The following is a 24,760-nucleotide window of genomic DNA, read 5'->3' as shown; positions in this document are numbered from 1 at the left end:
ATAGTAACTATTCAAAAAATGGTAGCCATTGCTGTGTCTACTGTTGTTGTTATTGTCTTACTGCCTTGCAAGACTCTTTTTTTTTTCTTTTTAATCTTCATTTTATTGAGATATATTCACATACCACGCAGTCATACAAAACAAATCATACTTTCGATTGTTCACAGTACCATTACATAGTTGTACATTCATCACCTAAATCAATCCCTGACACCTTCATTAGCACACACACAAAAATAACAAGAATAATAATTAGAGTGAAAAAGAGCAATTGAAGTAAAAAAGAACACTGGGTACCTTTGTCTGTTTGTTTCCTTCCCCTATTTTTCTGCTCATCCATCCATAAACTAGACAAAGTGGAGTGTGGTCCTTATGGCTTTCCCAATCCCATTGTCACCCCTCATAAGCTACATTTTTATACAACTGTCTTCGAGATTCATGGGTTCTGGGTTGTAGTTTGATAGTTTCAGGTATCCACCACCAGCTACCCCAATTCTTTAGAACCTAAAAAGGGTTGTCTAAAGTGTGCGTAAGACTGCCCACCAGAGTGACCTCTCGGCTCCTTTTGGAATGTCTCTGCTACTGAAGCTTATTTCATTTCCTTTCACATCCCCCTTTTGGTCAAGAAGATGTTCTCCGTCCCACGATGCCAGGTCTACATTCCTCCCCAGGAATCATATTCCACGTTGCCAGGGAGATTCACTCCCCTGGGTGTCTGATCCCACGTAGGGGGGAGGGCAGTGATTTCACCTTTCAAGTTGGCTTAGCCAGAGAGAGAGGGCCACATCTGAGCAACAAAGAGGCATTCGGGAGGAGGCTCTTAGGCACAACCATAGGGAGGCCTAGCCTCTCCTTTGCAGCAACCGTCTTCCCAAGAGTAAAACCTATGGTAGAGGGCTCAACCCATCAAACCACCAGTCCCCTATGTCTGTGGTCATGTTAGCAACCATCGAGGTGGGGTAGGCCAATACCCCTGCATTCTCCACAGGCTCCTCAAGGGGGCACTACATCTTTTTGTCCTTGTTTTTCTTTTTTTTTTTTTTTTTAACTTTCCCTTCTTTTTTAAATCAACTGTGTGAAAAAAACGTTAAAAAGAAAACAAACATACAGTAAAACAACATTTCAAAGAGACCATATCAAGGGAGTAAGAAAAAGACAACTAACCTAAGATAACTGCTTAACTTCCAACATGTTCCTACTTTACCCCAAGAAAGTTACCTAATACAGCAACATTTCTGTGAACTTGTTCCTACTATATCCATCAGAAATTAACAGACCATAGTCATTTCTGGGCATCCCCAGAACGTTAAATAGCTTATCTGTTCTTCTTGGATTATTGTTCCCCCTTCCTTAATTGCTCTCTACTGCTAGTTCCCCTACATTCTACATTATAAACCATTTGTTTTACATTTTTCAAAGTTCACGTTAGTGGTAGCATATAATATTTCTCTTTTTGTGCCTGGCTTATTTCGCTTAGCATTATGTCTTCAAGGTTCATCCATGTTGTCCTATGTTTCACGAGATCGTTCCTTCTTACTGCCGCGTAGTATTCCATCGTGTGTATATACCACATTTTATTTATCCACTCATCTGTTGAAGGACATTTGGGTTGTTTCCATCTCTTGGCAATTGTGAGTAATGCTGCTATGAACATTGGCGTGCAGATATCTGTTCGTGTCACTGCTTTCCGATCTTCCGGGTATATACCGAAAAGTGCAATCGCTGGATCGAATGGTAACTCTATATCTAGTTTTCTAAGGAACTGCCAGACTGACTTCCAGAGTGGCTGAACCATTATACAGTCCCACCAACAATGAATAAGAGTTCCAATTTCTCCACATCCCCTCCAGCATTTGTAGTTTCCTGTTTGTTTAATGGCAGCCATTCTAACTGGTGTGAGATGGTATCTCATTGTGGTCTTAATTTGCATCTCTCTAATAGCTAGTGAAGCTGAACATTTTTTCATGTGTTTCTTGGCCATTTGTATTTCCTCTTCAGAGAACTGTCTTTTCATATCTTTTGCCCATTTTATAATTGGGCTGTCTGTACTATTGTCATTGAGTTGTAGGATTTCTTTATATATGCAAGATATCAGTCTTTTGTCAGATACCTGGTTTCCAAAAATTTTTTCCCATTGAGTTGGCTGCCTCTTTACCTTTTTGAGAAATTCCTTTGAGGTGCAGAAACTTCGAAGCTTGAGGAGTTCCCATTTATCTATTTTTTTCTTTTGTTGCTTGTGCTTTGGGTGTAAAGTCTAGGAAGTGGCCGCCTAATACAAGGTCTTGAAGATGTTTTCCTACATTATCTTCTAGGAGTTTTATGGTACTTTCTTTTATATTGAGATCTTTGGTCCATTTTGAGTTAATTTTTGTGTAGGGGGTGAGGTAGGGGTCCTCTTTCATTCTTTTGGATATGGATATCCAACTCTCCCAGCCCCATTTGTTGAAAAGACCATTATGACTCAGTTCAGTGACTTTGGGGGCCTTATCAAAGATCAGTCGGCCATAGATCTGAGGGTCTATCTCCGAATTCTCAATTCGATTCCATTGATCTATATGTCTATCTTTGTGCCAGTACCATGCTGTTTTGGCAACTGTGGCTTTATAATAAGCTTCAAAGTCAGGGAGTGTAAGTCCTCCCACTTCGTTTTTCTTTTTTAGAGTGTCTTTAGCAATTCGAGGCATCTTCTCTTCCCAAATAAATTTGATAACTAGCTTTTCCAAGTCTGCAAAGTAGGTTGTTGGAATTTTGATTGGGATTGCATTGAATCTGTAGATGACTTTGGGCAGAATTGACATCTTAATGACATTTAGTCTTCCTATCCATGAACATGGAATATTTTTCCATCTTTTAAGGTCCCCTTCTATTTCTTTTAGTAGAGTTATGTAGTTTTCTTTGTATAGGTCTTTTACATCTTTGGTTAAGTTTATTCCTAGGTACTTGATTTTTTTAGTTGCTATTGAAAATGGTATCTTTTTCTTGAGTGTCTCTTCAGTTTGTTCATTTCTAGCATGTAGAAACATTACTGACTTATGTGCATTAATCTTGTATCCCGCTACTTTGCTAAATTTGTTTATTAGCTCTAGTAGCTGTATCATCGATTTCTCAGGGTTTTCCAGATATAAGATCATATCATCTGCAAACAATGACAGTTTTACTTCTTCTTTTCCAATTTGGATGCCTTTTATTTATTTGTCTTGCTGGATTGCCCTGGCTAGCACTTCCAGCACAATGTTGAATAACAGTGGTGACAGCGGGCATCCTTGTCTTGTTCCTGATCTTAGAGGGAAGGCTTTCAGTCTCTCACCATTGAGTACTATGCTGGCTGTGGGTTTCTCATATATGCTCTTTATCATGTTGAGGAAGTTTCCTTCAATTCCTACCTTTTGAAGTGTTTTTATCAAAAAGGGATGTTGGATTTTGTCAAATGCTTTTTCAGCATCTATTGAGATGATCAATTGATTTTTCCCTTTTGACTTCTTAATGTGTTGTAATACATTGATTGATTTTCTTATGTTGAACCATCCTTGCATGCCTGGAATGAACCCCACTTGGTTGTGGTGTATGATTTTTTTAATGTGTCTTTGGATTCGATTTGCAAGTATTTTGTTGAGGATTTTTGCATCTATATTCATTAGGGAGATTGGCCGGTAGTTTTCCTTTTTCGTAGCATCTTTGCCTGGTTTTGGTATTAGATTGATGTTAGCTTCATAAAATGAGTTAGGTAGTGTTCCATTTTCTTCAACGTTTTGAAAGAGTTTGAGTAATACTGGTGTCAGTTCTTTCTGGAAAGTTTGGTAGAATTCACCTGTGAAGCCATCTGGCCCTGGGCATTTATTTGTGGGAAGCTTTTTGATGACTGATTGGATCTCTTTGCTTGTGATGGGTTGGTTGAGGTCTTCTATTTCTTCTCTGGTCAGTCTAGGTTGTTCATATGTTTCCAGGAAATTGTCCATTTCTTCTACATTATCCAGTTTGTTGCCATACAGTTGTTCATAATATCCTCTTATAATTTTTTTAATTTCTTCAGGATCTGCAGTTATGTCACCTTTTTCATTCATTATTTTGTTTATATGGGTCTTCTGTCTTTTTGATTTTGTCAGTCTAGCTAGGGGCTTGTCAATCTTGTTGATCTTCTCAAAGAACCAACTTTTGGTGATATTTATCCTCTCTATTGTTTTTTTGTTCTCTATGTCATTTATTTCTGCTTTAATCCTTGTTATTTCTTTTCTTGTACTTGGTTTAGGATTGGTTTGCTGTTCATTTTCTAGCTTCTTCAGTTGATCCATTAGTTCTTTGATTTTGGCTCTTTCTTCCTTTTTAATATATGCGTTTAGTGCTATAAATTTCCCCCTTAGCACTGCTTTTGCTGCATCCCATAGGTTTTGGTATGTTGTGTTCTCATTTTCATTCGTCTCTATATATTTAGCAATTTCTCTTGCTATTTCTTCTTTAACCCACTGATTGTTTAGGAGTGTGTTGTTTAACCTCCAGGTATTTGTGAATTTTCTAAGTCTCTGCTGGTTATTGACTTCTAATTGTATTCCATTGTGGTCAGAGAATGTGCTTTGAATAATTTCAATCTTTTTAAATTTATTGAGGCTTGTTTTATGTCCCAGCATATGATCTATTCTGGAGAAAGTTCCATGAGCACTAGAAAAGTATGTGTATCCTGGTGATTTGGGATGTAATGTCCTGTATATGTCTGTTAAATCTAATTCATTTATCAGATTGTTCAGGTTTTCAGTTTCGTTATTGGTCTTCTGTCTGGTTGATCTATCTATAGGAGAGAGTGATGTGTTGAAGTCTCCCACAATTATTGTGGAAACATCAATTGCTTCCTTTAGTTTTTCCAGTGTTTCTCTCATGTATTTTGTGGCACCGTGATTGGGTGCATAGACATTCACGATTGTTATTTCTTCCTGTTGAATTGTCCCTTTTATTAGTATGTAGTGGCCTTCTTTGTCTCTCAAAACATCCCTGCATTTAAAGTCTATTTTATCTGAGATTAATATTGCTACACCTGCTTTCTTTTGGCTGTAGCTTGCATGAAATATTTTTTTCCATCCTTTCACTTTCCATTTCTTTGTGTCCCTGTGTCTAAGATGAGTCTCTTGTATGCAACATATTGATGGTTCATTTTTTTTGATCCATTCTGCGAATCTATATCTTTTAATTGGGGAGTTTAATCCATTTACATTCAACGTTATAACCGTGAAGGCATTTCTTGAATCAGCCATCTTATCCTTTGGTTTATGTTTGTCCTATTTTTCCCCTCTGTCTATTAATATCCTTTATTGTACCCATACCGAATCTCTTTAGTACTGAACCTTTCTCCAAGTCTCTCTGTCCTTTCTTTGTTTCTCTGTCTGTAGGGCTTCCTTTAGTATCTCCAGTAGGGCAGGTCTCTTGTTAGCAAATTCTCTCAGCATTTATTTGTCTGTGAAAAATTTAAGCTCTCCCTCAAATTTGAAGGAGAGCTTTGCTGGATAAAGTATTCTTGGCTGGAAATTTTTCTCACTCAGAATTTTAAATATATCTTGCCACTGCCTTCTCACCTCCATGGTGGCTGCTGAGTAGTCCCTACTTAGTCTTATGCTGTTTCCTTTGTATGTGGTGAATTGCTTTTCTCTTGCTACTTTCAGAACTTGCTCCTTCTCTTCTGTGTTTGACAGTGTGATCAGAGTATGTCTCGGAGTGGGTTTATTTGGATTTATTCTATTTGGAGTTCGCTGAGCATTTATGATTTGTGTATTTATGTTGTTTAGATGATTTGGGAAGTTTTCCCCAATAATTTCTTTGAATACTCTTCCTAGACCTTTACCCTTTTCTTCCCCTTCTGGAACACCAATGAGTCTTATATTTGGACGTTTCATATTATCTATCATATCCCTGAGGTCCATTTCGATTTTTTCAATTTTTTTCCCCATTCTTTCTTTTATGCTTTCATTTTCCATTCTGTCATCTTCCAGGTCACTGATTCGTTGTTCAGCTTCCTCTCGTCTTGTACTATGAGTGTCCAGAATCTTTTTAATTTGGTCAGCAGTTTCTTTAATTTCCATAAGATCATCCATTTTTTTATTTAGTCTTGCAATGTCTTCTTTATGCTCTTCTAGGGTCTTCTTGATATCCTTTGTATCCCGTACTATGGTCTCATTGTTCATCTTTAGTTCTTTGAGTAGCTGCTGTAGGTGCTGTGTCTCTTCTGATCTTGTGATTTGAGTGCTTTGGCTTGGGTTATCCATATCGTCTGGTTGTTTCATATGCTTTATAATTTTCTGTTGTTTTTGGCCTTGTGGCATTTGCTGAACTTGATAGGGTTCTTTTAGGATTTGTAGACCAATTGAAGTCCTTATCTGTAAGTTATCAGATCTACAGCTTCATGGAGTACACTTTCTCTAACTAACCAGCAGGTGGCGTCCACGAGCCACGTGTTCTCCACAAGCCAGTTCTCCCCTGCTTAGCCTTTTTGGTGAGTGGGGGAGTGAGTCTTGTGGGGTCCAATTGGTGTACCAAGCTTGCGTGTGTAGTTGGTGTTGCCTGCCCTGTATATGGGGCGTGTTTCTGGGCAGTCAGAGAGGTGGGGTGGCTCTAACTATCAAATCTCCCTGGTGATCCTAGAGTTTTAAAGCTGCTGCAATAGTCTAATCCTTCATTTCAGTCCTGCCACACTTTGTCTCTGCCACTGACCCACAAGTCCTTGGTATTGGCGTATGGCTCCTGAGACTTGCAAGTGGGCCCCTCTTCCAGGCTGTGCACCCCGGGTCCTCTGTTGAGGGATGACTGTGCTATGTCACAGGTGAGTGCCGTTCCCCCAGGGCAGTTCTGGGCTGCTGGGCTGTGTAGGGAGGCTCCCAGTCTGCTGAAATGATGACTGAATGGGGCTTTGTTAATTCACACTGCTCCACCTTCCCAACTCTGGGACAATCAGCTGAGGTTGCAGGGAAGGCTAATGTCCATGCCCAGTTTTGTGGTGTGTGCCTGTTATTTAAAGCGCTTCCGTCACACTGGGTTGTCTGGGGCAGCTCTGGGCTATGGGGCTGGCAATGGGCAGGAGTGGTTCCTGTCCACCAGGATGATGGCTGTGAGTGGACACCCCCCTTTTCTTGGGAAGTTGTGGTGTTTAGTGAATTTTCTCAGCCACTGGATTATTGCCTTTTGTCTCAGAGCTCTCTTAGTTCTGCTTTTGTCTTGACCTGCCCAAATTGCAAGTCTTTGAAGCTTTCTGTATTGGGCTTCTTAGAGTCATTGTTTTAGAAAAAGAAAAAAGGATTATAAACAAGTGCCCTCCTCAGAGATCTAATGGGCTATTGAAATGCTAAGAGACAAAGCAATTAGGGCCATTAAGGAAAGGTTCACAGGGCAGAGAGATCAGCTTTTCTTCGGGATTTGCATATGAGCCTCAGGGCCTGAGCTCTGCCCTTCCCCTTTCTGTGTTCACCAGAACTCCAAAAATCCTCCGCTTTTATTTTGGAGTTTTTCGTGTTGTTTTTTTCTATGCCTGTCTCCTCTCTGCTGGGCTGGCTGCTCTCAGATTCTCTGGTGTCTGGTCTCAGTCTGTCTATGGTTGGAGTTTGGATCAGTAGAATGAGTTTCTGATAAGGGCTGCCACTGCAGTTCTCCCTTGTCCTTCCCGGAGCTGACAGCCCCTCCTCCCACGGGACTGAGCCTGGCAGGGAGGGGTGCAGGTCCCCTGGCCACAAAAACTTACAGATTTCACTGATCTCAGCAGTTCCACGTTTTCATGAGTGTTGTATGAAGTATGCCCAAAGTCAGATTGCTCTGTGGTGTCCAGTCCACGCAGTTCCTGGCTTTCTACCTACTTTCCTGGAGGAGTAACTAAAACATACAGCTCACCAGTCCGCCATCTTGCCCTGCCTCTTCCTTGCAAGACTCTTGAATTACTAAATCATACTTCTTGGAATATATATATCATGTATACTAATTCACAGAGTAGGAAGGAAAGGAATCAGTTTCTGAAGACCTCAAAAGACAATCTTATACGAGGGCCTATCTGTCTAGGAAATTGTCATAGATTATTTTTTTAATTAAGCTTTTTCTTTTTGAAAAAAAAAAGGAAAACCTTTAGAAAAGTTGTAAGAATATTAAAATGAACTCCCTTATGCTCACTCAGATGCATGCATTGATACCATTTTGCCATATCTGCTTTACCTTTTTTACATAGTACGTAATACACACGTTCCTGCTTTCTTGGGGAGGGGTGGCTGGGAGTAAGTTGCAGAGGTCACAACTGTTTATCCCTAAATACTTAAGCATGTATCTCCTAAAAAGAAGGACAGTCTTTTATGTAACACAGTGTAATTATCAAATTCATTGATGCATATTACTATCTAATATGCAGTCCATATTCAAAGTTTGCTGATTGTCTTAGTAACCTATCTTTTATCACAGTTTCTCCCCCAATCTAGGAGCATGCATTGCATTTTACTTGTCAGATCTCTTTAATCTCCTTTAACCTAGAATAGTCCCTTAGCTTCTTATTGTATTTTATGATTGACATTTTTTTGAAGAGTATGGGCCTGTTGTTTTGTATAATGTCCTTTAATTGGAATTTGTCTGCTTGTTTTCTCATATTTTGAGGTGGGTTCTGCAGTTTGGTGGGTAATGTTGGGTCCTTCTCAGAGCATTATATCAGGAGGCATTATTGATGATGTTACTTAACTTCGATCACTTAGCTTAGAGATTTCCCATTGTAAAGGTAACTCTTTTCCCTTTGTAATTAATAAGTAATCTAAACTAGAAGGGGTAGCAACAGACAAGATGGAATTTAACAAAGGATTATGAATACTGAATCTCTATATAATTTTATTTTTCTTTAGTTGCTAGGGTATTAGAATAGTTAGAAGGAAAGAATTGAAATGGTAGAACTGTAACCCATAGCATCCTTTGAAATTTGTTCTATAGCTACTTGTTAAATTGTAATTTGAAAGCTATACCTTTTTATATATATGTTAGATTTCAAAATAAAGAAATGACTGAAACTATCATACTGTAACTCGTAATAACTTTGGAAATTTCCTATATATCTACTAGTTAAATCATACTTTGAAAGATATTACCTTTTTGTATAACGTTATATTTCGTAATAAGAAATAACTGAAACTGTGTAATTGTAACCTATAATATTCTTTGAAATTTGCTAACTGCTTGTGTTAAATTGCACTTGGAAAGTTATTACTTTTGTGTATATAAGTTATATTCTACAATAAAAAATGATAAAAAAATAAGTAATTTATGAGGAGATAACTTTGAAACTGTATAAATATCTTGTTCCTCAACAAACTTACCCAATGGTTTTAGAATCCTAAAGAACATTTTTATATCATAAAAATTTTTTAAGGTGAGGGCCTGCACGAAATTTCCTCTCCTTGATCGCAGGTTTCTTGTGAAAATAGTTTTTACTTAAAAAATTGTGTTGCAGTACTTGTACATAGTAAGTACTTAATATTACTGACAGCCTAACCTTGCTCTGTCTGATACCAAATTGCTGATTACATTTCTTATAATGGATTTTATCTCCTTATCCTGAAAAGAATTTTACAGTTATTTACAGCAGAATCCCGTGGCATGCAAATTATAGACTGTCACTAATTGGGACTGATTAGACATTCTTAATAGGCCAGTGAGGTGATACTCACCTTGGATATTTTGAAAGAATAATTAGTAAGTGTAGTGAAGAATAGCTACTGATCATCATTGGAAAAACTTAATGTTAAGTGTAGAGTACCAGTCTTCTATTTTAATTTGCATTTGTGGTGAAAGGAGGTTTCTGGGTAGTGTTCACCTTTCACTTTAAACTGACATTTTTTCATGTCAGCTTTATACTTAGCCATGACTCATGGGGTGTCACCTTCAGTCTGTTAAGAATTAGGCTAAGTTTCTTGTAGATCTTACCACATTGCCCTGTGGAATTTGCTAGAGGAAAGAAAGTAAGAGATAATTGCAGTGGTTTAGATGAGCATCTCATTCAGGGGAGCTCATTATAGGCAGTGAGGCAGACAAAAATGTCTTCATTCTGGCATTTGTTTTCCTCCTCTGCTCTGAGGATTTTTTCTTCTGGCTTTCACTCTACCATATCTTGGGCAGAGATGGCAATTGATCATTAATGTTTGCCTATCCCCCAATTTCTGACTGGTGCCTACAATTTCATCATTATCAAGAGATTGATTTATTTGTGCAAATAATGTTTCCCAAGAAAAATGTAAATATCTCTGCTGCAGTTGGAGGGATAACACAGGCCAATATCTAAACATGAACTACGGGATATTCAGAACTTTTCTGTGAGATCTAGTTGCTAGAAGCTTTCTATTAAAAAAGACAGTAATAAGTTTTCCTTGGGGGAAGGAGAAGCCTGAGTGACAATTTTTTTTTTATTTAATTCGGTTTTATTGAAATACATTCACACACCATACAATCATCCATGATATACAATCCACTGTCCACAGTATGATAACATAGTTATGCGTTCATCACCACAGTCTCTCTCTGAACATTTTCCTTACATCAGAAAGAACCAGAACAAGAATAAAAAATAAAAGTGAAAAAAAACACCCAAATCATCCCCCCATCCCACCCCATTTGTCCTTTAGTTTTTATCCCCATTCCTCCACTCATCCATACACTAGATAAAGGGGGTGTGATCCACAAGGTCTTCACAATCACACTGTCACCCCTTGTAATCTACATTATTATATAATTGTCTTCAGGAGTCCAGACTGCTGGGTTGGAGTTTGGTAGTTTCAGGTATTTACTTCTAGCTATTCCAATACATCAAAGCCTAAGAGGTGTTATCTATATAGTGCATAAGAATGTCCACCAGAGTGACCTCTCGACTCCATTTGGAATCTCTCAGCCACTGAAACTATTTCGTCTCATTTTGCATCCCCCTTTTGGTCAAGAAGATACTCTCAGTCCCACATGCCGGGTCCACATTCATCCCCAGGAGTCATACTCTGCGTTGCCAGGGAGATTTACAACCCTGGGAGTCGGGTCCCACGTAGGGGGGAGGGCAGCGAGTTCACCTGTTGAGATGGCTCAGTTAGAGAGAGAGAGGGCCACATCTGAGCAACAAAGAGGTACTCAGGGGGAGACTGAGTGACATTTTAACAGTTGCGGACTCTAAACAAGCTCCAGGGTCTTACCGCCCTGAAAGGAAAAGGGGAAATGAGTACTGAAAAAGGAAGGGAAAGGTCATTTAAAAGATACGCTACATACCACACTAATGCAAAATGTTAATAATAGGAAGAACTGTGTGTATGTGTATGAGGGTGGGTATATGGGAGCTCTGTACTTTATGCATGATTTTTTCTTTAAACCTACAGCTGTGCTAATAAAAAATTACATGTACACATATATACAGATGTGTGTGTGGTGTATATATATATATGTATATATATACACACATGTATAAAAGATATGCTGTACCTACTTCACAGTTTTCATAAGGCTATCCCTGGTGGAGTGGTTGCTGAAATCCATGACTTGACTTCCATGCCTTGTTAAACCAGGAATTGGAGATGGCAAAGGTTATTACCCCTTCCTGGAAGCTGTTAGTTGAGTATTATCAGACATTTTGCAGAGACACATTTGGGGGGTGGGTAACTCAAATTTACCTGATCACAGAATTTAAGAGCATCTGATTCCCTATGCCAGCTTCTTTCTGAACAAGTGGTAGAAAGTTCCCTTTTAAAACATAGCTACCTTGGGTACACAACCTCCCATGCCTAATCAACTAACACTTTCATTATCAATCCCTTAGGGCACATTACTTAATTAAAAAGATGAGATGCAGGTGGGAGGACTAGAAGACATTAAGTAAGAGAGGTACTGCTAAGGGATGGTCCTAGGTGTGCCTTTAATTTTCCTAGGGATAGCTATACCACTCAAAATGTCTTGTGCCTCACCATTAGTATTGTATAGTACTGCTCAAAATTATAATTTAATATTTCTGAAGGAAAAAATAATATTTATAAAGATGGGCAAAGAATAATTTGTCTAATTGTATATGGCACTATGTCAAGAATTATAGGAAGAAAATTACAGCATAATCCCTGCATTTAGGAGTTTACAACTAAGATCTTTAAAGAGCCTTGACCTATGTGAATTTCTGGATTAATTTTTATTTCAGTATATGTGTGCAGTTAGTCATTCAAGCTAATGAGCCGAAAGTATGATGTAATATAATGTTTGCATGTAGTAGATGTTCATTAAATATTATTGGCTTGAAAGTAAAGTGATTGACATTCTAAATTTTAAAAATATCCATCCAGGTTAATTAACTTTCAGTGGTGCTGCACAGTGTTCTAGCCTTAAGATAGTTATCAATATCAAGTCAGAAGAAACAGCACCTCCCTATGGAATAGGCAATTTTTTTTTTCCTTGCCAAAAGTATTTTTATCTTACAAAATTTAGGAATTTAGATAGCAAAGTGCCTTCATTTTCAGATACTTGTCTGTTACAGTGTGTGTGTGTGTCTGACCTACCTGAAAAGGTCAGTATGATACTGAGCACATTAGAGTCAGATCTTTTATTAGTGGCTATAGCCTCTATTTAAATGTGTGTCATTGTCTAATGCACTTGGTGTTGGTTTGGAGCTTTGTTCCCCCTTTACTTGTAATGTTCTTCTTAACTCTATTCTGGGGGATTGATACAAGCTGATCAGTAAATGACAACAAAGACATTTAGATCTGGTATGACTGATGCTGGTGGAGAAAACGAGAAAATGAAATTCAGTCGCTGCATTTTACAGATGGGGATACCAAAGTTACAATTTTTAATAGTTAAGGGGAAAAAGAACTCTTCTGCAGGCACTTAGCATGGTGCTTGACACTTAATAGACAGTAAATATTGAATGAATTAATAGGAGGTGTTTAACATTGAACTTGAATCTGAACTCATTTTTTGCAGTTGTGCTCCTGGATGGCTTGTTGACAACAGGTATCTTAGAGCCAGTCACTTTTTGCCTCATTGTTTGAAGTTGTACTTTGGTGTTTTATTAAAAAAATTTTTTTCCTGTGTGGTGTCCATAAAGTTTTTTTTCTATTCTTTTTTGATGTCTGGGTGATTTATTTTTTATATATTTTTAATCATATTTTAAAATTATGGGATATAACATATATACATATATACATAGAAGTAATATGCAATTTAACAAGTAGTTAAAGAGCAAATTTCAAAGAATGTTATGGGTTACAGTTCCACAGTCTCAGTTATTTCCTTATAGTGAAATATAACATATATGCAAAGAGGTGATATCTTTCAAAGTATGCTTTAACAAGTAGTTATATAGGAAATTTCCAAAAATGTTATAGTTATAGTACTATAGTTTCAGTTATTTCCTTATTGTGAAATATATCATACATACAAAGAGGTGATAACTTTCAAATTACAATTTAACAAGTAGCTATAGAACAAATTTCAAAGGATGCTTTGGGTTACTGTTCCACCATTTCAGTTCTTTCCTTCTAGCTATTCTAATACCCTAGCAACCAAGAAGAAGAAAATTTTACAGAGATTCAGTATTCACAATCCTTTGTTAAATGCCATCTTGTCTGTTGCTACCCCTTTCTCTAGTTTAATTACTTTCTTGATCTTCAGGGATGTCTAGGCAGTCACCACCCTAACTTGTTCAAGTTGAAAAGGGGTGTTGACTTTATGGGAAATGGGGATACATCTGGTTGATGTTCTTGAAGAGGCTATTGCCTCTGGGTTTTAGAACCTAGCTGGCATAGGAGTTCTCTGGAGGATTTAAGTTTCTGAAGAATAAACTTAGTGAGTGGAATTTTTATAGAGTATCAGTTATGGATCTGGATATTCTTTAGGGTTTTTGTGACTCTGTTGACTTGGGCTTATCATACTTTGGTCATTTGGCAAATCTAGCTGAAGCTTGCATAGGAGTAACCTCCAGGACAGGCTCTTGACTCTAATCTGAATTCTCCCAACCACTGAAACCTTATTTTGCTGTCTTTCTTTTCCCCCTTTTGGTCAAAAAGGCATTCTCAACCCCTTGATGCCAGGGTCAGACTCACTCTGGAATCCATGTCCCACATCACTGGGAAGACTCATTCATCTGGGGGATCCTGTCCCACACTGAGGGGAGTGTGATGAGTTTATTGCACTGAAACCTTATTTTGCTGTCTTTCTTTTCCCCCTTTTGGTCAAAAAGGCATTCTCAACCCCTTGATGCCAGGGTCAGACTCACTCTGGAATCCATGTCCCACATCACTGGGAAGACTCATTCATCTGGGGGATCCTGTCCCACACTGGGGGGAGTGTGATGAGTTTATTTGCAGAGTTAAGCTTAGAGGGAGAAAGTCCACATTTGAGCAACAAAAGAGGTTCTGTGGAGGTGACTCATAGGCATAAATATAGGTGGGCTTATCCTCCCCTTCACAACCATAAGTTTCACCAGAGCAAGCCTCAAGATCAAGGGCTTGACGTATAAATAGGGGGTTCCTAAGTTCACATAACATATGTTATATCCATGGTAATCCCTCCATATCTCAGATTATCACAATTTAGTTGTATAATCCTCATTATTCTCCATTTTAAACAATTCTCATGACCCAAAACACCTTATAGCTCTTTTCAGCCCTTAATTATTTGTCCCTAATACCTATGTGGTACTGGTATGGTATTTGTATTAATTATAGTCCCTAGTGTGTAGTAGGTAGATTTTTCCCATATACCTTTCTGTTGTCAACTCTCTGTAATAGTGTCATAACTTAGAAGTATATCATGCCAGCACCTATCTGTATTTGTAACGTTGATCTGTGGGATACATGCCTTTAAACAACCCCTTTCAATCGTATTCGCCTTCAGTACAGCTCTGATGCTTATAATCCCATTAACCATCAGTCATCACCCCGTCCACTCTCATACTTTGAATTCACCATCATTAAAATATATGAACATACTAGATTATCACTCCCTCTCACTAATTCTGTCTATCACTAGGTCCCCAATATTATACATTATATGACATTGATTTTACATTGTTCAGGGAGTTCATAGTACTGGTGCCATAAAATATCTCTTCTTTTGTATCTGACTTATTTCACTAAGCATTATATCTTTAGTGTTCATCCATGTTGCCATATGTTTCAGGATCCTTTTCTTTCTTACTGCTACATAATATTCCGTCATATGTATATACCACATTTTGTTTATCTACTTGTCTGTTGAAGGACACTGGATTGTTGGCAGCTCTTGGCAATTGTGAACAATGCTGCTGTGAACATCGGTGTACAAATATCTGCTAATGTCCCTGCTTTCAGATCTTCTGGGTATATACCGAAAAGTGGAATTACTGGATCGTAGGGTAATTCAATATCTGGTTTTCTGAACTGCCAAACTCTCTTCCACAGTGGCTGTACCTATTATACATTCCCACCAGCAATGAGTAAGAGTTCCAGTTTCTACACAGCCTCTCCAGCATTTTGTTTCCTGTTTGTTTAATGGCAGCCATTCTTAGTGGTGTGAGATGATATCTCATTGTGGTCTTGATTTGCATCTCCCTAATGGCTAGTGAAGATGAACATTTTTTTCATGTGTTTTTTTAGCCATTTGTATTTCCTCTTCAGAGAAATGTCTTTTCATATCTTTTGTCCGTTTTATAATTGGGCTGTTTGTACTATTGTCTTGAGTTGTAGGATTTCTTTATACAGGCAAGATATCAGTCTCTTTTCACATACATGGTTTCCAGTTATTTTTTCCCATTGAGTTGGCTGCCTCTTTACCATTTTGACAAATTCCTTTGAGGTTCAGAAGCTTTTAATTTTGAGGACTTCCCATTTATCTGTTTTTTCTTTCATTGCTTATGCTTTGGGTGTGAGGTCCAAGAAGCGACCTCCTAATACTAGGTCTTGAAGATGTTTCACTACATTATCTTTTAGGAGTTTTATGGTACTTTTATATTGAGGTCTTTGATCCACCTTGAGTTAATTTTTGTATAGGGTGTGAGGTAGGAGTCCTCTTTCATTCTTTTGGATATGACTATGCAGTTCTCCCAACCCCGTTTGTTGAAGAGACTGTTATGTCCCAGTTCAGTGGATTTCGGGGCCTTATAAAAAATCAGTCGTCCATAGATCTGGGGGCCTATTTCCAAATTCTCAATTCAATTCCATTGATCAATATGTCCATCTTTGTGCCAATACCATGCTGTTTTGACTAGTGTGGCTTTATAATAAGCTTCAAAGTCAGGAAGTGTAAGTCCTCTCACTTTGTTTTTCTCTTTTAGAATGTTTTTAGCAATTTGGGGTATCTTTCTCTTCCAAATAAATTTGATAACTAGCTTTTTCAAGTCTGCAAAGTAGGTTGTTGGAATTTTGATTGGAATTGCATTGAATCTGTAGAACAGTTTGGGTAGGATTGATATCTTAATGATGTTTAGCCTTCCTATCCATGAACACAGAATATCTTTCCATCTTTTTAGGTCCCTTTTATTTCTTTTAGTAAAGTTATGTAAGTTTCTGTGTAGTGGTCTTTAACATCCTTGGTTAAGTTTATTCCTAGGTACTTTATTTTTTTAGTTGCTATTGAGAATGAAATCTTTTTCTTGAGTGTCTCTTCAGTTAGATCATTTCTAATGTATATGAACATTACTGACTTACGTGCATTAATCTTGTGTCATGCCACTTTGTTCTGAATTTGTTTATTAGCTCAAGTAGCTGTGTCGTCTATTTCTCATGGTTTCCAAATATCATATCATCTGCAAATAATGACAGTTTTACTTCTTCCTTTCCAATTTGGATGCCTTTTATTTCTTTGTCTTGCTGTATTGCTCTGGCTAGAACTTCTACACAATATTGAATAATAGAGGTGACAGTGGTCATTCTTGTCTTGTTCTTGATCTTAGGGGAAAGGCTTTGAGCCTCTCATCATTGAGTCCTATGCTGGCTGTGGGTTTTTCATATTGAGGAAGGTTCCTTCAGTTCCTAACATTTGAAGTGCTTTGTGTTTTTTTAATCAAAAAAGGATGTTGAATTTTGTCAAATGCTTTTTCAGCATCTATTGAGATGATCATTTGATTTTTCCCTTTTGATTTGTTAATGTGTTGTATTACATTAATTGTTTTTTTTATGTTGAGCCACACTTGTATGCCAGGAATGAACCCCACTTTGTTGTGGTGTATAATTCTTTTAATGTGCCTTGGATTTGATTTACATCCATATTCATTAGGGAGACTGGCCTATAGTTTTCCTTTTTTTGTAGTATCTTTATCTGTTTTTGGTATCAGAGTGATATTAGCTTCATAAAATGAATTAGGTAGTGTTCCTTTTTCTTCAAGTTTCTGAAAGAGTTTGAATAGGAATGGTGTCAATTCTTTTTGGAAAATTTGGTAAAATTCCCCTGTGAAGCTGTCTAGCCCTGGGCTTTTATTTGTAGGTAGATTTTTGATGACTGATTGGATCTCTTTGCTTGTGATTGGTTTGTTGAGGTCTTGTATTTCTTCTTGGGTCAGTTTAGATTGTTCATGTGTTTCTAGGAAATTGTTGGTTTATTCTAAATTGTCTAGCTTTTTGGCATACAATTGTTCATAGTATCCTCTTATGATTTTTTTTGTTTGGGATCTGTAGTAATTATCCTCTTCTCATTTCTGATTCTGTTTATTTGGGTCTTCTCTCTCATTTACTTTGTCAGTCTAGCTAAGGGTCTGTCAATCTTGATCTTGTCAAAGAACCAAATTTTGGTTTTATTATTCTATTGTTTTTTTTTTTTTGTTGTTGTTGTTCTCCTGTTCATTTATTTATGCTTTAATCTTTTTTAAATGCAGTTTTATTGAGATATAGTCACATACCATACAGTCTCCAAAGTGTACATCTAGTATTATCACATAGTTGTGCATTCATCACCACAATCAATTTTTGAACACTTCCATTACTCCAAAAAATAAGAATAAGAATAAAAATAAAAATAAAGGTAAAACAGAACACCCAAAACATCTCATACTCCTGTTTGACCCCTATCATTCATTTATTTTTTGTCCCCCTTTTTTCTACTCATTTGTCCATACACTGGATAAAGAGAGTGCAAGCCACAAGGTTTCCACAATCACACAGTCACACCGTATAAGCAATATAGTTATACGATCGTCTTCAAGAATCAGGGATACTGGATTGCAGCTCAACAGTTTCAGATATTGCCCTCTAGCTATTCTAATACACTGAAAACTAAAAAGGAATATCTATATAATGCATAAGAATAACCTCCAGAATGACCTCTTAATTCCATTTGCAATCTCTCAGCCACTGAAACTTCATTTTGTTTAGTTTCTCTTACCCCTTTTCGTCAGGAAGTCTTTCTCAATCCCAAGATGGTGGGTCCAGGCTCATCCCTGGGAGTCATGTCCACATTGCCAGGGAAATTTATACTCCTGGGAGTCATGTCCCACGTAGTGGGGAGGGCAGTGAGTTTACCTGCTGAGTGGGTTTAGAGAGAGACTTGCCACATCTGAGCAAGGAAAGAGCTTCTCTAGGGGTGACTGTTAGGCACCATTGTAAGTAGGCCTCTCCTTTGTGGTAACAAGCTTCATAAGGGCAAGCCCCAAGATTGAGGACTTTGCCTACCACAGTGGTATTCCCCAATGCTTGCAAAAATATCAGGAATTACCCAGGTGGGGAAGTTTAATGTTTCCACATTTCCCCCCAGGCTCTCAAGGGGGCTTTGCAAATACCTTTTATTCTCTGCCCAAATTACTCTGGGATGCACTGAGGTTTCACACTATCCTGTACAGACCAGCCAGATCTCACCCCCTGTTCCTGTTTGCTAATGCTGCCCTTTTGCTGAACACCAGAAATGGATTGGCTTTTATAAAGGGGGGTTATTTGGTTACACAGTTACAGTCTTAAGGCCATTAAGTGTCCAGGGTAAGGCATCAATAATAGGGTACCTTCATTGAAGAAAGGCCAGTGGCGTCCAGGAAAACCTCTGTAAGCTGGGAAGGCACATGGTTGGCATCTGCTGATCCTCTCTCAGTTCCTTTGCATTCTTTGAAATGATGCTCTTGGGACGTTTGCCCTCTCTTAGCTTCTCTGGAGCAAAAGTCTGCTTTCAATGACCATCTTCCAACTGTCTCTCTAAGTTGCAGCTAGCAGTGAGCTCCTTCTGTCTGAGCGTTTATAGGGCTCCAGTGAGCTAATAAAGGCCCATGCTGAATGGGCATGTCTCCATGGAAATTATCAAATCATTGTTATCACCTACAGTTGGGTGGGTCACCTCTCCATGGAAATAACCTAATCCAAAGGTTCAACCTAATCTTCTGGATTCTTCAAGTGCTTTGCGATTGTTGGCTTTCGGGCATTTGCTTGACTTGATAAGGTTATTTTGGAAAATGCAGGATTATTTGAGCATTTATACATAATTTTGGAGAGCTACAGCTTGCTGGAGTGGTTTTCCTATCCTACAGCAGGTGGCACTCTCAAGCCAGTCTTCCCCAAACTTCTCCTTTGTGCTAGGCAGTGTCCAAACCGGATGGGGAACCAGTCAGTGTACTGGTTCTCTGTGTGCACTGGGGTCTGCCTGCCCTGGGACTGCGACGTGAGCCCTGGGCAGTTAGGCAGGGTCAAGAGCACCATGCAGATCAAATGTCCGCCATTCCCTGCCTGCCCTGCGCCTGTGAGTCTCTGGTGTATGGGAGGGGTTCCTGATGCTGTGGTATGGTGCCCTCTCCTTTTCCTGCCCCTCACCGGTGCACCCCCCCAGACTTCTGTTGTGGCAGAGTAAATTCTTCCTCCGGTTTCCCCATGGGAATTCCCAGCTATCTGGCTGTGGAGGATCATCTTCCAAGCTAACCGCCAAGGTAGGTGCACAGTAGTGGAGAGCTGCTGCTCACTTCCTTGCCTGGAGGTCATCTTGCTACTTCCAGCCCCAGGAGGCAGTCTTGGCCAAAAAAACTCACCCGGTCCCTTCAGTTGCCGTGTCTTGCGTTTTTGTCCACATCCTCTCCACGTACTGTGGAGGACCCTCTATGGCTGTTAATGCCCCAAAACTGCGGTCCAAGGCATCCTCCAGCCTCGCTCTAGTTTCTTTCAAGGAGAAGAAGCCTGTTCCATCTTACCTACTCCACCATCTTCCCGGAAGTCTTATTAAAATACATGCTTTGTCTGATGCTTGGATACCTCAGTACTGTTCTGTAGGCATCTAAGTTATTTTTCTGTTGTTCCATCTTTATAATGACCATAGTTATGTTAGGGTGAGTATCAACTTTGGTGATGGTAAATTAGAGAATTGCCAGGATTGGAAGGAGTGGAGATGAGTAAGACTGAGGGAGGAACCCAGAGCCCAAGAAAGGATAGAGTGACCTGGTGATTGATGTACTCAGAAGAAGGTGAGAGGAGGGTGAAGAGAAGGCTGTGAGGAAAAATGATTTTGGAAGGCAGGAACTATATATTGCATTTCTTTTGTATTGAATGAAGTAACGAGATAGAATAGGAGAAACAAGGGAGAGATACATTAACCACGATTATAGACATCTATTAGTGAATGAATATTTGATTTCTTCTCAACATGTAATAATTTTTCTGTAGCTAAGTATTCCGTATTTGAAAATAGATTTTTATTATGCATGCTCCACAAATCACAGAGCACATATGGGCTTCAGTTAAATCACTGGTTTCTAAATTTGAGAGATTATTTGCAACTCCCTCTTACGTAATATTGCAAATTATTTAGGATTGTTTTGAGCAGTGCTTCTCCATTAGCAAGAATGAGAACTTTTCTTACTTTAAAAATTGACAGGGTAGCATGTTTAAGGGTAAACTGTGAATAATATCACTTTAAAAAAGTGTCTTTTTATCTGTCTGCACCAAGGTCATACTTTTGCATTTCCTTGCCCTTATACCTTCAGGTTTTCCCATGAGTTATATATAGAGGCAGTGGTAAAGTCTGTGTAGCTTTCTTTCTCAGCCAAGTCATCTTTTGCATGCAATCAGGTTGTGAAATTAGCAATTAGTATACAGGCTACATTGTAGGGGGAATAATTTATAAGGTCAGATATTAATTGTGGCTACTGTTCCACAGAGGAGACATTTCAGTGTTTCTGATAGAGCCTGTGTTTTATGAAGCTCTGCTGTTTTTACCAGATGCAATTGGCTCATCGTGGTGAAACGTGTGCTGTGGAGTTGATCTTTTGCTAAGTGCATCAGTGTTAACATCTCTGAAATACTGGTGATAGATTTTTTTTCACACCCCGATGAGAAAGAAATTTTTTTTCACTTTCTATGACCAGTTAAAGGAAGATGGACACACACAGTTCAGCCAAAGTCAATGCAAGAAAGAGGAGGAAAGAGGCACCTGGACCCAATGGGGCAACACAGGAAGATGGAATTCCTTCAAAAGTGCCACGCTCTGCAGTAGTAAGTAAAGAAGAGAATTCTTTGTTGGACACTTAACTTGGTGGAGGGAAGATAGAAACTGATATTAGCATTGATGATACCAGTGTTACAAAGTCTTCTTAAATAATGGAAAGAATGAATAATAAGTATATCGTCACAGTTGTTGGGACTCCTGTGCTTTCTTACCAAATTATGGCTCACAGTTCAGTTGTAGGAGAATTACATCAGAGATTGAAAGAACATGTTAGGAACATTTGGAGTTGTGTGTATTAGGCTAGAGATCAAATTCAAACTAATAAAATAGAGAAATTGGGGCTCTACGCAGCAGACTTAGTATTATCTTATGATGTTTAGTTTTCTCTGTTATTTCTCCCCAGCCCTTCCTCTGCTGTATTGTTGGGTATATCTTAGTTGAGTACCTTTTTCCATTACGGCCTGCCTCATGCTACTTTGTCTCTGGGACATCCTTTTACTTCCTGTCTACAGCCAAGCCTTGGTGAAAGACTGTATCCCAAACTGGCCATCCAATCTCAACTTAATACTCTTTTTAAAGCGTCCCCTAAAAATTCATTTCAGAGGATACGTACACAATTATATGTATCATTGAAACACAATATTATTATGAAATCCATGTCTCAAAATCCCAGTGACAGAATTGTACGTTTCTGTGTTTTCCTTACCCATATTGACCATTAGTGAAATTCTACCAGACTGCCTCCTATAATGTTCGTTCACCATAAAATAGACTTACATTTATAGATGTTTTAAATGCCAGCAGTCTTACATTCCTTGCTGATTTTTTTCTTGCAGTGGCTCATTGCCAAAATAAACCTCATTTTAAGGATATAATTTTATGCCCTCTTACTGATAATCCCCAGAATTATTTTTAAAAAAAATGAAAACAACAATACAATCCCAGTGTAATAATGAGAAAACATCAGACAGCCTAAAGTGAGGGACATTCCAAAAACACCTGTCCAGTATTCTTCAAAACTGTCAAGATCATAGAGAAAAGAGATTAAAAAACTGCCACAGATTGGGGGAAACTAGGAGGCATGACAACTAAATTCAGTATGGTATCCTGGATTAGATCCTAGAACAAAAAAAGGACATTAGTGGAAAAGCTGGTGAACTCTAAATAGAGTCTGGAGTTTAGTTAATAATAATGTACTAGTGTTATTTTCCTAGTTTTGACAAAAGTGCATGGTTATGTAAGATGTTAACTTTAGGAGAAGATAGGTAAAGGGTACAGGGGAACTCTCTGTACTTCCTTTTGCAACCTTTCTGTGAAATGTACAATTATTCAAAATAGAAAAACTATTTTTAAAAACCTCAAAAAGCAAACAAATAAAAACAATACACTGCTTTGCCATCATGAAAGACAGATAGAAGCAATTAGGTCTAGGAATAAGCAGCAGCCACCAGAAATTGATTTTGGAGAGGCACCATGGTATCTATCATTGCCACCCTAGAAAGTTATCATTTCCTTTAGAGATTGGCCACATTCTGCCTGAAATTTTATTTTGCTGTTTCCAATTGTTTATATCCCTTTCCCTTGGTTGGTTTGTTCTGTTCTTTTTCCTTCTTTTCTGGTTTATGGTGGTAATTCTTGAAAAATATCCAGGAAGCAAGTACCATGAATTTCTAGAATAAAAATGGCATAGAATATAATAAGTGAATTGTAAATTTAATCAGTGTTTCTCCAAATTGCGGTAGAGACAAGGTTCTGTGACTGTAGAGGGTAATGTAGGTATTTGTTGGTAAAAGTGGCAATTTCAGATTATCATTAGACCTTCCTGTATTCTTGCTTAACATTTCAGATTTGCTACAGTGTTGAGAGAGAAGTTACAGAGCATAGGAAATTACAGAAACACTTAGTGTTTACAGAATGGAAAAATGTAAATATCTGAAGGTATCCAATAAGGGCTGATATAGCCCTTGTGGTGTTATAAGTTGCATCTGAATTATGGAATTCTATTGTTTAAAAACACTAAAGACAAAACAAATGAAACACTCAAAATAAACAAAAGGGAATTTCTATTAGTGTTTAATATTTCTACCCATATGTATAAAAATAAATTGTTCAATTTATTAAGATAAAACCATTATGAAAATAACTACAAAAAGGTTGTTTACAAATCCCATTAGTCATTCTGTTTTAAGATTTTTATAAGACTTTAAGAATACCATTTTAATGGTTAGCTAAAATTAATATTATTATCAGTTAATTTCATTGAAACCAGTGTCTTGAACTAAAATCTCTCTCTTTTTTTTTTTCCTTTCTTTTATGGTCTTTTTTTTCCAGTGAGATTACCAAATTTTATATTGTATCCATTAATTGTTCTTAAGCAGCTCTGGGAGACTAGTTGGGAATCTTCGCCTTTGTATCCCATTCCTCTTTCTTCCAGTTCTTTTAGGACATAATCACTTTCAACTGCACTGTATAAATGTGGCATGTAGTTGATATTGTTACTTTATACCAATTTATCTTTCATTCATCAATCTCCTTTCAATTAATGCATTTATTACTATTTCTGTATCTTTTTTTTTTTTAAGTCCTATGAAAGGGATTAGTTTTGTATTTTGTAGCTATTGATTTAACTTTACTTTCCACTGGTTAGTTTTGGAGCTTCTTAGGCCAAGGAGAAATACATTTTTACTCTAAGACAGTTATCAACAAACCAGTAATACCCTGTTTTGAGCAATAAACATAACTGGACTACACAGTAAGAGGTGTATCCTATCAGGCCTGACATTGATGATATTAGTGAGGGCAAGTGTGTTAGTTTCCTGTTGCTGCTGTAGCAAATCACCACATATTTTGTTGCTTAAAACAACACAAATATATTATATATTAGTTCTGGAAGTCCAGAGTCCGAAATGGGTCTCACATGGCTAAAATCAAGGTGTTGGCAAGGCTGTTTTCCTTCTGGAAGTTCTAGGGGAGGATCTGTTTCCTTGCCTTTTCCAGCTTTTAGTCTCTGCCCACATTGCTTGCTTGGCTCATGTCCCCAGCCAGCAATCGCATCACTGTGACCTCTGCTTCAGTCATCACACTTCTTTCTCTGACTCTGACTCTCTTGCCTTCTCTCTTTCACTTATAAGGACCCTTGTGATTACATAGAGCCTACTAAGATAATTGAAGATAATCTCTTCATCTCAAAATCCTTAATTTAATCACACCTGCAAATTCCTATTGCCATATAGGTAAGGTATATATATATTCATAGATTCTGGGGATTAGTATATAGACATCTTTAGGGGGCCATTATTCTGTATATCACAGTAAGTAAGCTCAGAAAATGACTCATTAGCAAAACAGGGCATTAGTTTCTGAATGTTTCTTAGAAAATTCAGATCAAAGACATGGTGTTGGGCAGCAATTCAACACTTTCACTTGGAGTAGG

General features: G+C 38.0%; 1 protein-coding gene across 2 annotated transcripts in view; it reads left to right on the top strand.

The window, feature by feature from the left end:
* PCYT1A (phosphate cytidylyltransferase 1, choline, alpha) overlaps positions 1 to 24,760 on the top strand; it is a 74,793-nt gene that overhangs the window by 15,582 nt on the left and 34,451 nt on the right. Inside the window, exon 2 of one of the 2 annotated variants that reach the window (XM_037837591.1) lies at positions 21,248 to 21,374. The exons of the other annotated variant lie outside the window; for it this stretch is intronic. Within the exon in view, the coding sequence (XP_037693519.1) occupies positions 21,258 to 21,374 (117 nt within the window). The 5' untranslated portion in view covers positions 21,248 to 21,257. The remainder of the gene's footprint in view (positions 1 to 21,247; positions 21,375 to 24,760) is intronic. 2 annotated transcript variants of the gene reach the window in all.

Source organism: Choloepus didactylus, chromosome 1, assembly GCF_015220235.1.
Source record: "Choloepus didactylus isolate mChoDid1 chromosome 1, mChoDid1.pri, whole genome shotgun sequence".
In the NCBI taxonomy this organism is placed as follows: Eukaryota; Metazoa; Chordata; class Mammalia; order Pilosa; family Megalonychidae; genus Choloepus; species Choloepus didactylus.
Note: the sequence above shows the minus strand (reverse complement) of the source record. Positions and strands in the feature narration are given on the sequence as shown.